Raw genomic sequence first — 14,849 nt, 5'->3', positions numbered from 1 at the left:
GGTTTTTGCTCGAACAGGCTCAGGCGATGCTGTGGGATGGTGAAGTTTGCTGCGTGTCTGGTGTTGTGCTGATGTAGGTCTCGGTGTCTTGGCTGTGTTGTTGTAATTGTGTGAATGATGACTTCCCTTATATAAAGTGATACTATTGTGAGTATTTTAGGTCCTTAAATGACTCCCTGCAGCTGTCCCTGTAGTTTAAGTTGGCTAGGCATCTAATTGCTCTTTTCTGCTTTACAAGTAATTTATCTAAATTGCCCTTTGACGCCCCTCCCCATGCTGCAATACCATATCTGAGGTGCGATTCGAAAAGGGCATAGTAAGCAACTCTGGCCACGTCTGGACTGCATACTTGCTTAATTCTTCTTATGGTGTACAGGCTAGTGGATAATTTCTTGTTAAGCTGATCGTTGTTAAGCAAATTCTACTTGTAGGGAATTGAAAGCAACTTTTAAAACAATTCTTTTGCATACAGAACTGTTTAAAAGTTCATCATGAAATTGTTAGTGGCCAATAAAGCTGTTTTGTTTATTAACTAAAATACAAACTCAGACAATGTAAATGTATCTTTAACTGGTTTGAAAGAAGGACAGGAAGAGATTCAAGAGGGTGAGGTAATTTAAATGACGAACTGCAGATAGTATTATGATCTATGTAGTAGAGTATATTTCTGGATTTGCCACCAGTTTTATATTTTCTAAGATGTATGTTTTAGTGTCATTAACTAAGCGTATTGTAACATCTAGCATTTATTTGATTTCATGTAATAAGGGCTGGGCTTGCCAACCAAGTGCAATTGGTACTAATACTCAATGTTTTTGTGGTAATATTTTTGGAAACAACAATATATACTTTTTACAACAAGATTCTTACTGATAAAGTCAGTGTGTAATTCAAATTTGGTAAAGCTATTTTACCAAATTGTAGAATAAACATATTTATAAACACAAAATTGGAAATCTCTTAACAAGACAAAATTACTCTCAAGGCACCAGGTTAAGTATAAATAATTCATACACAAAATTTCAAACAATTCAAATTTATAGGTTTAAAAACAGATGCATTGCTTTAATGCTTTAACAAATGTTCTGAATCAAGTTTCATTTCCTTTAAAACAGTTTTACTATTATACGGTTGATTAAACATTCAATTAGGTTGTAATTATTTTTATATGATGATTTTAATGATTTAATTTTACAATATTATAAAATATTATACAGTTTGATATTAACATGCTATTGTGCTAATCAGTTACAAAAATGTTAGTAACAGTCATTTTATACTGAGCTTATCTGGTATTTTCTACGCTTCACTAAATCAACACTATGTGCAGTGAAATGTCAGATGATTTTAAACTATCATTCAGGTTTACCAACCATCCAACTAGTAAAATAAAAATGATCGTCAAACAACATACATAAACACGTTTTTAAGAATTATTTGGCGAAAACCACGAGGAAAGTAATTTATGTGGTATTTTTTAAATCAGTTACATTTAAAAAATTGGGTCAAACCGTAGACCTCCTGCTCGTTCTTGAAAAAATTTGTCATTGTAATATTAAAAAAGTAGAAGGAATATGGCTGCATATTGAAAAGATTTTTGTAATTATATTTGAATGAACACAACATAAATTAAATGAATATTATATTTAAAGAAAACCCTAATTTTACAGTTTTAAATTTAACTGCAGGATATTTGAGTACAAGACCACCAGTACAACTAATGTGCTATTCAATTTTGCCAAAAATGTTTTGACGCAATTTGAACTGGAAAACTTAAATGTTAGTTATTGATACATTATTTTTTTTGGGAGGGGAGGGACTAGATGCTTACATTGTTCCAGGTAAATCTAAATATAACCAGATAAATTTAATGCAGATATGTGGGCAGAGAGTGAGAGTTATTTTTAAGTCTGACCAAACATAAGAAAAGGGAGTGGATGTTGTCAATCAATTAATAAGTAGACCAAATCTAAAGTGGTTAGGAATTTATGTTAAAGTGGCATAGTTTCTGTATGGTTACTAAACAACGCTTTCTTGGGATAAGGTGAACTTATATGTAAGGAGACATATTAAAGCTAGTCATTTCCATTGGAAAAAGTAAAGAACTGCATTGGAGTAAAAAAAATATAAAATGCAAAACCTAAACACATAATGAGTTCATTGAAACATCTCAAGTAAAAATATGATTATCTCATCAACGCATGAATCCCAATGTGTAAGACTGACAAATGCTTGAATGAGAGACAACAAAAGCAATTAACTCGAATGAAAGAGTTTCCTGGTCGCATTATCCTCCTACATCGTCTGGTCTAATTGATGAGACCTTCAGTGGCCACATCCTTTAGTATCTCAACACTCCACCATGGCATACACAACTTTGGTTGTTTTAGGAGGTCTTCTTGCCTCTCTGAACTTTGGAGATGCTGAAGAAATCAGTAAGTCGGTGTGGTCATTTTGTACTACTTCTTAGATATCTTAGAAACCTTGTTTTGGCCTTCTGTCTCCAATATTGACATACATTAATTTTACACATAAATTGTAATTAGTTCAGTGTATTGTGAAGAGCTGACATAGGGATCTTCCCCTTCCTTGTGCTACGCAATATCTCCATTTGAAAACCTCTGGTGAAATTGAGGCATCAAAATATTGTCCAACTTTATAAATTGGCTTTGTGACAAAAATTGTACAATGACATTTTGTGCCATTGAAAGAGAACATTAATTTAAACTAAAAAGTATTCAATTTTGTATTTTTTGGATAATTTCATGGGATACATATCGTAACTATTATAGGGTATGATTATGCATATCAAGATTTATTACTCATTGATGTAATGAATTTATAAAAATTAAAAGCCACCTGAATAAGAAAATGTCAGTTTAACTCTTACTATTATTTGGAAAGAACTTTGTATTTTTTTTAAATTTGTATATTTTTTATAATTTCATGGGATACATATCATAACTATCATAGGGTATGATTTTGCATATCCAGATTTATTTATTACTCATTGATGTAATGAATTTATAAAAATTAAAAGCCACCTGAATACGAATTTTCAGTTTTATTCATACTATTATTTGAAAGGAAAAAGTTTGATTTTAGGGATGTTTATCAATGTTCTCAATATTCTATGTTTTCATGTAACAATCCTGGATTTTGCTCACAAAAATAGAAATGGCAACAATTAATTTCAGGACTGTTGGTGCAACCCACTCCTCCGGATGAAAAAAATGACTTAATTTGGTTCAACTCAACTTCATACGACTCCTGGAGTAATCACCTGGACAATTTCATTGAAGGTATTGTACTATTGTCTTGTTGTGATCTATCAATACTAAAGTAGCAAATTTTAGTTCATGACAATGACACTGTTTGGTGTTCAGCTTACCGTACCCCAGAACTGGTCCCGGGTCGGGCAGGCAACCTGGTGAAATGTGACTGGACCTCCCCCCCTCCCCCTGGCAAAGTTTGCCATATCAACACAGAGAGCTTTGCCCCATGCGTCATCACCAACTACTTCGGCTACAAGAAACGAGCACCCTGCATCTTCCTTCAGTTCATTACTGTAAGATTCTTCGGGTTAGCTTTACCATTTGAACCCTACCATTATTTTTACTTTGAGGTTATGGGTGATTTTTCATGCATATTTGAATAATTTGATGGTTAACATCCATTTCTGCTGGTCTAACAAGAACTTTTCTCTGATGTAAGAAGATTAAACGGGAATGAACAGAACTAATATTTCGATTCCGTAGAATTAATTGGTATCAACACTGATGATAAAAGTGTAATTTAAAAATCAAAACTTTTATTAAATGTTACACTAATTAAGAAAAAGGATGGACTTAATTTTAATGTAAACTATGTCAATGCTTTTGCAAAGTTTGAAAATTTTCTAGTTTTACTTTGCTTACTTATTGCATAAATTTTGTAACTGTAAGATTTAATAAGACATTAGGATTTTGTAGTTTAAACAAGTGATTTAACAAAATAAATATATTTTTTACTGAAAAATCATATCAATAATTGGTGTACTATACTGTATTAAGACTCTTTTGATGTATTCGACAAGATGATATGAAGAAAAATAACTTTCAGCAGCTTGACACATGAATGTGTCAGGTGACCATGTTAGTAGTCTGAGAGATGAGAGCCAATAAAAAGATAAAAACTAGATAAAAAAACTGAAAGTCGCCAATGCTTATGGTCAGCTGATGCTGATTGGGAGACCAATGGCAAGTGGTCTAAGGTGTCAAACTTTGGATATGAGTTAGAGATAACACAGGTTCAGATTTTATCTGTGACTGTTGTACTTATTGTCAGTACTTTTAACCTTGTACTCTATCGATTCTATCCTTATTCTGTTTGATAAGATCCTCGCACAGACCAGTGGTTCATGAGGGCAGGCAGAATAAGTCTTAAAAATGGAATTGGTCATTTATTTTTAGTGTGTGTGTGTTTAAAGAAATATGATCTAAGGAAATTATCATTTGACATTTTTAGTCCTTTCGATAATCTTCCATTTCTACTTCAACCAAACTAGCACAAGGTATAATAAATTTCTTTCTTAGGAAAAAATTTTCTTTGTATCGATTTCAATAAAAATCAGGTTGTGTGTTTATACAATTAGCTTGCATCTCCTAAACTATAAACTAGAGTAGTGTGAAGTTTGATATTTTTTGCAGTATTTTTATAAAGTTTAACAACACAAAACTTGCAGTTTTAATGGCACTTACAAAGTGTATGCTCATATACAGTTTATTTTTTAAAGTTACTGCAAAATATCATCAAATTGAAAAGTTATTATGAAAACCATCTATTAACAGCCCATTTAGGTATTCGGAACAGAGAAATTACCTCTTTCACATACTCCATTTGAAATTCTTATGACATTTAACTGGATAAATTTATACCAACAGATTTGGATTGATCAGAATTAATTTATAAACAATAAAAACTATATTTTAATTGGTGTTTTAAATTATTGTAGTCAGTATTATAATAATATCATTACAACGATTTACTCGTACAATTTTTAATATTGCAGGAGAAAGACTGGAAACCTAAATATTACAATGACTTAAAAACTCTTCCAGTCATGCCAAGAAATTTGAGGAACTACATCAATGAAAAATCAGTGGAGGCACACACTGTAAGTTTTTAACATAAGCCTGTACTATGAGGAAGTTGATTGATAACATACTAAGCTTGTTAGTGTTTTGTTTGTAGTCTATTTGATAGACTGTCAGGTAGTGGATTGATTCAAAGTGATTGATTATTAGTTGTTAAACAGATCTTTATGATTCTAGATTTGTAATCTTTATAACTGTTGGAGATGGTGCTTTGTTTACAATGTTCATTGTTGACAGTGACTTGTTTTGGGGATAGCAAGAATGTTAATACATATTACATCATTAAGTGTAAACTTACTGAAACATGACATTCTGAGACCTGGTATCTGCCAATGGTGTAGCTAGGGGGGGGGATGACGGGATATAAAAGCCCTAAAATATTTACGAACAGTTATACAAAGGTATAACAGCAATTCAACTTCTTTGAAATACAGCAGTTAAATGTTTTAATTTGTATTAGACCAATCTAATTTATTTATATCCAAATTTATTCAAAAGCATTCCATATCCCCTATGTCAAATGCTCTTCAATTAGATTCATCCCCCAAAGCTAAGTCATAGTTACGCCACTATCATCTGTTCTCTTATTCAGATAGCAAAACCTAAAACGTGAAATTTAAACATGTAGAATGCTTCACAAACCTAGAAAAATTACACTAAATTCACCAAAGGAGTACCACAATTGTATGCAAAATCCAAAACTAACTCAATAAAGTCACAACTATCATCAGCAAAACAACAATTGTTCTTTAAATGTGTTTCATTAAAATGTTTTACAATACAACTCAATAGAAGATAGCTTTTTGCTGGAATGTGACAATTCAAATATTTAGTAACGTATTATCATTTTGTGTCTTATACTTTACTGTGTTTCAGTTACCTATGTTTAATCACCACAGTTGTCTTCTCAGTAACTACAATATGTTGTAAATGTATTTGCTATGTCATAGTGGGAAACTGTGTGGGTTTCGTGCGATGGAGAGAATGCAGCTGATAAGGAGTTTATAGGACCGGTCAGATATATCCCAGGTCCGGGAGTTCCTGGGTATCACTTCCCGTATGCGGGTCAGAAAGGCTATCTCCCACCTCTGGTCGCCGTACAGTTGGAGATGCCTCAAGGTGAGCTATTTTCTACTTTGCAAGAACAAATTGAACCCAGCAAGGATCACTTCTGGCTGGTTTATACATTCCAGTCGAAACTACCACTGGGCACAGCAAAAACTGATGTGTTACTTAAATCTGGGCAACCTTATGGATGTCCAGGAGCGGCACAACACTAACCCCAAATGTCGATATTCTGGGGTTCAAGAGCAATTCAATAGGTCTAGTCTGCGGGAGATGACTGTTGGACCCCCTGCCTACTACATGACTTTGAGATTAGTGCCCTAATTTTTCCTCATGGATCTCAATAGAAGGCGGCCCCTACCACCTAATCAACCTATTGTGTGGGTAAGGACCCATCCTGAATATCCTGTAACTCCGGAAGCAGCGCTAAGGTCCTTACAGGACTAAGTGCAATTTATAAGCTTCTTGTCCTAAGAGAGAAATAAAAGGACAAAGTGAACATTTAACAAAACTAATGATTCATTTATTAAACATATACAACTATAACATTATACAGTAGCCCAGGAAGCAGTGGCAGTTTGATATTTTAAAAGAATACAAACTTAAGCATAAAACTAACAGACATGTAAATAATAGTTATATGTACTTGTTGTTGTGAGCATCTGCCAACAAGAGTAAAAGTTTAAAAATAATGAATTTAGTATCTCTGGGCTGTGCCAGTTGTTGATTAGATAAGTGATTCTAGTTACACATAATGTAATTAGTTAATTCAGAAAAACTTTCATACTGAAAAAGGTACAAAAATTATACTTTTTTAATGCGGTGAGCAAAAGGAAAATACATATTGATTGATTCCAAAACTTAAATAGGTACCAGATTTAACCATGGTTTCCTTTGAGTACTGACTATAAACTTATCAGGCTAGATAAAACACAATGAAACAACATTCGAAAATTATATCTTTTGAAAAACAAATATTCCCTTAAATTGCAGAAGCAATTACGATTGAACAAGTCCATTATTTAATTAGAAATCATAAATCAGAATGTTTTGTTAGACATCTTCTTGTTATGAATTGACGTAATTATACATATTTGTTACATTAGTACATGCAGGTCAAAAATATTTCAAATTATTAATATTAAAGTCAAGATTATTATACAATTTATAAGTCACTAGCTGATTCCCACGGCTTCGCACGCTCTACGTAAGCTTTGCCCGTGTATGTGCACTTCTGGTACGAGTCAATTAGATTTCCAACGCCGATGTAGAGTTTGCCTTGTTGCCACGACCAAGAAAGTGTCTGTATATTTATAGCTATTGTACACGTACCTTTACTTTATTATAAAGTAGTCTAACACTCAAGCTTTAAGTTCAACCAGAAATTTATCTTAAAGAGAAATTCCCCATCATAACTTACCGCCTTCAAATAGTATTTGGTTATGTAGTATACATAACTGTCAGGTAATTGCAGTTAATAATGTGCAGGCGCTTTAAAGACCGGCATTATAGAGAAGGCATTTATTATTTTAGAGAAGGTCTTTTGCAGCGGGCATAGCATATAAACCTTCTCCGTGGAAAAATACATATACACACAAATTTTCATAATGATCGTGCAAATAGTTCATGATTCCATAAAGGACAAACACACAAACATTCATTTATATATATATACTAGCGGGCCCGGCGCGCTTTGCTGCGCATTTCAATAATTTTTTGCAAAAGTTGCCCGCGGCTTCGCACGCAATTTCCCGTTGAAAACAGTACACTATATTCACTTATTCTTTTTCTATCACATTCTAAACATTGCTGAGATAATTGATAGTCGTTCCATCGTGAGCCTCTTGGGCGTATTATGAAGGTATGTACCATATTCCTGCCTCTATCTAGCTGTTACCCACGGCTTCGCACGCAAATCTTAAGAACCGAAGTCCTTATATTACTTAGTAAATTTTTTTTTTTTACTATAATAAATTTTAGATTAAATTAGTTATATCTCCGATGCCACGATTGAGCTTGCTTTGTTGTCTCGATCGAGAGAATATGTACACACAGAGTTTTGAGAACCATACTTCTGTCAAAAAAAACAACTAAGGTTGATTTTATAACATTCTTTATATTTGTAGCCAACGTAAGATAGTAATTATGATATCTGCATTGCTCTTCTGATCAAGCATGAGCATGGTTTATATTAAATAAATATTGCAGTTAAAGGTGAATTTTTACGTCAAATTTGAATTGTATTATCTGGATAGTAAAGTCTATGTTTAACAGTGATTGCAGAAACAGTTTAAACAAAATTTGTCATTTCTCTTAAGCTTACTCTATGCTTTAAAACTATAAGTGTAATATATGTTTACAAAACAGCTGATTAAAAATTTGAAAAGACGTTAACATATGTTTGCTGCAATGCATTTCTTATGGGTATTTCTGTAACCAGTGGGGCGGAATCCTGAATCGGGAAAGGGATGGGCATAGCTTATAAACCTTCTCCGTGGAAAAATACATATACGTACAAATTTTCATCATGATCGGTCCAATAGTTCACGATTCCATAAAGGACAAACATACAAACATTCATTTTTATATATATAGATAGATAAGTAGGTAATAGAGCAAAATTCTTCAATAGTATAGATGAACTTCTCTACAAGCATATTGGCCAGTCGTTTCTTGAATGTCTCTTAATTCCCATTCTTGATGTTAGTAGGTTGAGAAATCTTGCACCATCAAGGATTTTAGAATTTCTACGGTGTAAGAAACAAAGAATTAAAGTTGATTCAAAGTTACCTAACAAATAGAATGCAAATGGTTACTGTAAACAACGTTTTGTCACAGTATCAGAAGATGGTAGAAGGTGTTCCCCAAGGTTCTGTACTTGGTCCTTTTTTGTTTTTAGTCTTTATTAATGATTTCCATGTTAATGTTTCATCCATGTCTGTATTTTGTGCAGACGATACAACTCTTCTTTGTTTTAATGTGAATGTGTGGTAACTTAATGTACAATTCATTAATGCTCTTCAACAAGCTAAAGATTGGTATTCAGCCAACAACCTTATTATAAAAATATTTTTATTATGAAAATAAGACTCAAAACATAATTTTTACATGCTATAATAATTTAGATTTAGACGATAACTACATTAAACCTGTTAAGCTCTTGGAGATTGTACTTGACAGTAAACTTATCTAGAGGCCACATGTGGAAGGTGTCTGTAAAAAACTTTCTAGAGTAATCTTTCTCCTATGTAAACTTAAGTACTGTGTTAATTTTGAAGTATTGTTAATGACCTACTTTGGACTTTTCCATATACACCTTTGTTATGGTACCCGTCTATGGGGCAACTCTAGAGCTTCCAAAAAAGTTTTTGTGTGGCAAAAAAAGGTAATCAGATTAATGGCAGATTAGTCTTTCTTATCAAGAGTCCTACAGACAGTCTTTTTGAAATTTTAAAGTAATGAGTCTTGGTTGTATTTATATATATCAGAATTTAATGTATGTTAGAAAAAATATCAACACCTTTATTTCTCATGAGTTAGTACATGATTACAACACTAGGTTTCGATATAATCTTTTAGCACCACAAGTAAGACTGACTCGGACCTATAATAGTACCAATTCCCAACAAAATAGATTATTCAACAAACTACCATTAGCTATAAGAGAACTACCAATTAATAAGTTTAAACTAAGGATTTCAAATTGGCTTAATACAAAAGCTTTTTACTCTGTTGACAAGTACATGAAGTGCAACATGTTAGATCTCTTACAAAATACATCTGGTTAAATGTAATAGGTGTAAAATAAATTAGGTGTATAAATTAGTTTTTATGTCAAATGTTTTTTCAAGACGAAGCCTACTGGAACTGAAAATGGTATCTAATGGCTAATAAAGATCTTGAATCTTAATCTAGGAGGGCTTCTTGGTGTAGTGAGTGGGAAGTCCTGTGCGCTGGCCGGTAGAAGTCATTTGCACGCCTTATGTAATAATCATGGTTATTCACTCTTCTTGGCATATTGCAATAAAAGCGAAGGATGGTACCTCCACCATGCAAAGGGATGTTACGGATGTTACACATTATTATTCAAAACAGTAGTATAATTGATGGCTCTTCAAATACATGAGTGCAATAAAAGACGCAAAGGGTTTGTGACTAAGAGGCTATGAAAAAAGATGGAGATGTAATAAAGATAAAGATATCATTTTCAACTGTATAAGGTACAAAAATATCCAACCTCAAAAATCAAGGTCAGTCAAGTACCTAAGAATTCTTACAGTTGCTTCATTGTACATCCTAGAATTAGTAATAATGTATGTTGATGATGAAGATTTACCAAGAAATAAACACACACCATTACAAAACTAGACATGGAGATCTCTACAATGTACCAAACCACCACCTAACTTTGTATGAGAAGAAACCATCAAACATCAGAAGGAAGCTCCTCAACCACCTTCCACTAGAGCCGCAATCAAAGACAGACAAAGCACTGAAGACGGCACTGATCGATTGGCTGGTTATCTGCCAATTTTTACACCCTGGAAGAATTTCTGACAAGAACACTTTTACAAATATGACAAAAAACACGTAACATAACTTTAATTATAACAACATTTGTAATCTTAAAGATTTCAAATTAGTAAAACCTATAGTTTACGTAAACATATTATCACTTGTAAAATTTGTATGACAGCATTTCTAAGGTCAATGCTTATGGAATAAAGACAATTTCTATTCTATTCTATTCTAAATGAGGAGTCTAGAAGCCAAGGGGTACAAGTGCAATTTTTTTTTAAATGGAGTCAAGTGCACTAACTAGTTGTTATGGAGTCAAATATTGTAGTGGCAAAGGGATACAAGTGCATCACTGTACAGTGCCGCTTTCTAGCGGATGGTATAAGTACTACCTCGAATATCAGCTGTTTCCCTGAGAAGCCAAGGGGTACAGGTGGCGCTTGTACCCCTAGGCTTCTAAGTGACTGTCACCAAAGTAGTTTGTTGTTGAATGTTGTACAAGCTTGTTGTCATTGTTATTGTCATATCTTTTAATTCAAAGTTTACCGATATTATTCTAGAACAGTAGGTAATTTTGAGAATACAGTACCATCGTGGAAAGTTACATACAGGAAATCGTGGTTGTAAAGAAATTGCTTCCTGCCTTTGGAAATATATCAAGACGCTGCCACCAACCGTAAAGCGCCTAATTCTGTACAGTGACAACTGTGGTGGCCAAAACAAAAGTCATTATATTGCGAAGTTTTGGCATTATGTAGTCCAAAGGACACAAATTGATACGGTTGACCACAGATTTCTGGTAGTGGGTCATTCATTCATGGAATGTGACCAGGATTTCGGGATTATCGAAAAAGCAAAGAACAGAAACCATCAGCAGGTCTACATACCAAGTATGTGGGCCGATATTATAGTGAAATCTAGTAGGAAGCTCATGGTGACGCAAATGGAGAATGATGACATTGTGTCTTTAGATTCACTAGAACCTTACTTCAGGAAAAATGTACCAGGTATAAATAAAATGCAGTGTATGCATTTTGAGAAAGCACATCCATATAGATTGTTTTACAAAGAAAACATCAACATTCCTAATTTTTACGAGCTGAACATGAAGTCTTCAAGAGCTGGTCAATCTCTCAACGAACTCCCGTTATTGGCAGCGACAGGAGACATGCCAAAAATCAAGAAACTCAAATTTGACAACTTACAATCACTTCTGCTATACGTTCCCCATATCTACCATGACTTCTTCAACACCTTACAATACATTAATGGGCCTAACAATGTTCCTGTAGAAGTTAACCAGGATGGTACTGTTCCCCTAGGTGATGAAGAGCCAGAAAACATTTTTAACAGTGAGTTAGAAGATTAGTCTGTGCTTCAGGAATGGTAGTATCAAACTGATTTGCTCAATTTTGTAATTCTTTTGCTAATGATTTATCTATTAAAATACATAATTTTCAACACAGTTGTTCTTTTACTCAACCCAAATGTTCATAGACAAACCATAACCAAAGGGCTCAGCCAATATCTGGTATTTTTTGGAAGCCAAGAGGTATAAGTGATCACTCTTATCACTTAATCAAGGATTGTAAAATAAGAGCAAAAAAACTAGATGTAAAACTTATTCTACAGATTATGTAACACTCTATGTAATTTTCATGAAGTGTTTCATGTGTATGAAACAATTACTTATAATTTTAAGAGAGAGTTAAACTTCAAACTTCTTTTTCTCCATATCAACATTCAGTTACTTGTACCCCTTGGCTTCTAGGCTCCTCAAATATAGTCAAGCATAATAATATATTTATACAACATCATATTGTTATTACAATAAAATAAATATTGTAATGCGGTTTTTCATAATATTTTTAGAGTTTAAACATAACAAGTATTGATTTTTAATTTTAGAGCAATGTTAAAATTGTATGGAAATTCATCTTTTTCTTGTTATTTTTTCATGCCGTTAACCATGAATAAAAAAAAATATTATTGATTTAAAAAATTCAAATACAGTACCTATTGTTTACATTTAGATGGGTCAAATAAGCTTGAGCTAAACAATGACATAACAACAAAGAACTTTAACCTAAGGTTATGTAGCTGATAGATATTCAAAGTTTATCTTGAATTGTATGACTGTTTTCTTGTATCTACAGGAAAATAAAATAATTCTTGAATTCCTGTAGATTACTTTGTTCACGAAAAAAATCTTATCTCTGCTGTGTTGAATTACAGAGTTGTTGACATATTCTACTCAACTAAACAAAATTATAGAAAATGCACAGAGTACACATGAGGTCCACAGAATAGGTTTTAAAGCATTTTTATTTCTTATACAATATAATAGACATATCTTAGTGTTTTTGGACACTTTTTTAACATCTTGTTGATGCATTTTCAGAATAAGGAAGTAAATATTTTGATTTAATGCCACCATTTAAGCATATTGTAATATTGGGCATTTTTGTTTTAGCGTGCGTGCCCTAATAAATGGAATATTAGTTACTGGAATGTCCAAATCTAACAGTGTTTTCAGATTCAATTCAAAATTAACATGTTCCATTTGATAACACTCAGTAGCGTAAGTAGGACTTGGCTTTGGGGGATGAATCTGACTGAAGAGTACACTACATGGGGGGAGGATTTAAGTTCTTTAAACAAAATACGAGTATTTGACAAAATTTTGGGCCCTAATGATTACAAATTTTGACTTTTTCAAATACTGAAGGAATTTTAGGTTCAAGTAGAAGAGCCTGTAACTTTATATCTAGCTATAACAACTACGATTGGAAATGTTATAGTTTTACATGCTTTCAAAAGGTTATTTTTTGTTTCCAATGCATAGAATCTTTGAATTGGGAATCTTGAAACCAAGTACGCAGTGCCCATCATAAAGTTTACAGCGTACTAAGTTTGGAAAAGTTTACTCTGATAGCGTACTTTTCTATGTGTTTCAAAACCTACTCTTTTGTTCTTTTCTATAAGAAATTGCATGGGAAAATATTCCTCCTTCCAAAATTTTCTTTAAATAAAGAGGTGAATTCGGTCTGAAATTTTTTAATTGTAGACTAAGGACCCAATATGTTCTAGATTTTAAATTTCTAGCTCAATGGGAAATGTCCCATATTTTGTGTCAGTAACTGATAGAATCACTCAGCTTTATCATAAACGAACTTGGAAATCTGCTATGACAGATAACCCTAATTTAGTAGCTTGACAAAGAGAAGATTCAATTACAGAATTTTGATGATTTACTTTATAACACAAAGTGAATTAAAGACCTTTAGTCAACCTATCCTGTAGCTAAAAGGTTCATATCCTTAAGGCTGATCGAAGGCTTCCATGACATTTGTAAGGCTGTAGTGATCAGGTCTTTAAACTTTGTTGCCTTCAAAATCCAGCCAATGTTCTGCTGTGGCGTGTACAGAAGATGTGAGAGAATGTTTGTAACTGGTTTAGAATATTATATAATTTTTTAATAAAAAAAAGGAAGATCCAGTATGAGCAAAGAGGAGTTATTACTGTGATTATTTCATGAACAAGATGTAATTTGATTTTTCACTTGTTTTAATCAATTATTATGTTGTAGCGGGTGTAGTGATCAATGTTGAATGCAAAACTTGGGCTGCCAACATCAAACCTCACAAGGACAAACCTATCGGCACTGTCAAGTTCCAGGTGATGATTGACTGAACATCCACTGTATCCACTGCACTACCATGTTTTTATATTTTACAATGTATTTTATAGCCAAATAAAATAAAGGTATTAGAAACTCATTTATGTTGTATATACATTAGAAACATTATACATACCCAACGCTTGTCTTCAAATTACCAGTACGCTGGGTTCAAGTTCTGTTTCATGTGTAGAAATAAGAATTTATTATGTATTAATAGTTGGCATATCACTTTTTTTACCTGCAGTCTTGGAATTGTGGCTCGATTAAATTTTATGAAAGTGAAAATTAGCATTAAAGCTTCACAAAGTGCAGCTCCACAGAATTTTATATACAGGGTTTCCTGTAACTCTCTGAACAGAGGTATACCACGTTATTGCTCAGATCAAGACAAACAAATTTCACCATATGAACATGTGTCTCTCTCTGATGCTTAGTTTCCCATCTGTCTG

The 14,849-nt window shown here is 33.0% G+C and overlaps 1 protein-coding gene across 1 annotated transcript; it reads left to right on the top strand.

Moving 5' to 3' along the window:
- The first annotated feature begins 2,285 nt into the window (after nt 1-2,285).
- On the top strand, nt 2,286-14,497 carry LOC124364682 (sodium/potassium-transporting ATPase subunit beta-2-like). The gene is made up of 6 exons (XM_046820348.1): nt 2,286-2,435; nt 3,198-3,302; nt 3,387-3,568; nt 5,051-5,155; nt 6,086-6,254; nt 14,308-14,497. Exons 1-6 carry the CDS (start codon nt 2,363-2,365, stop codon nt 14,409-14,411), a joined length of 738 nt encoding a protein of 245 aa, XP_046676304.1. The 5' UTR covers nt 2,286-2,362; the 3' UTR covers nt 14,412-14,497.
- Nucleotides 14,498-14,849: the final 352 nt, after the last annotated feature.

This window comes from Homalodisca vitripennis, chromosome 6, assembly GCF_021130785.1.
Source record: "Homalodisca vitripennis isolate AUS2020 chromosome 6, UT_GWSS_2.1, whole genome shotgun sequence".
Classification (NCBI taxonomy): domain Eukaryota; kingdom Metazoa; phylum Arthropoda; class Insecta; order Hemiptera; family Cicadellidae; genus Homalodisca; species Homalodisca vitripennis.
The sequence above is the reverse complement of the archived record's forward strand: the minus strand, read 5'-3'. Positions and strand labels throughout refer to the sequence as shown.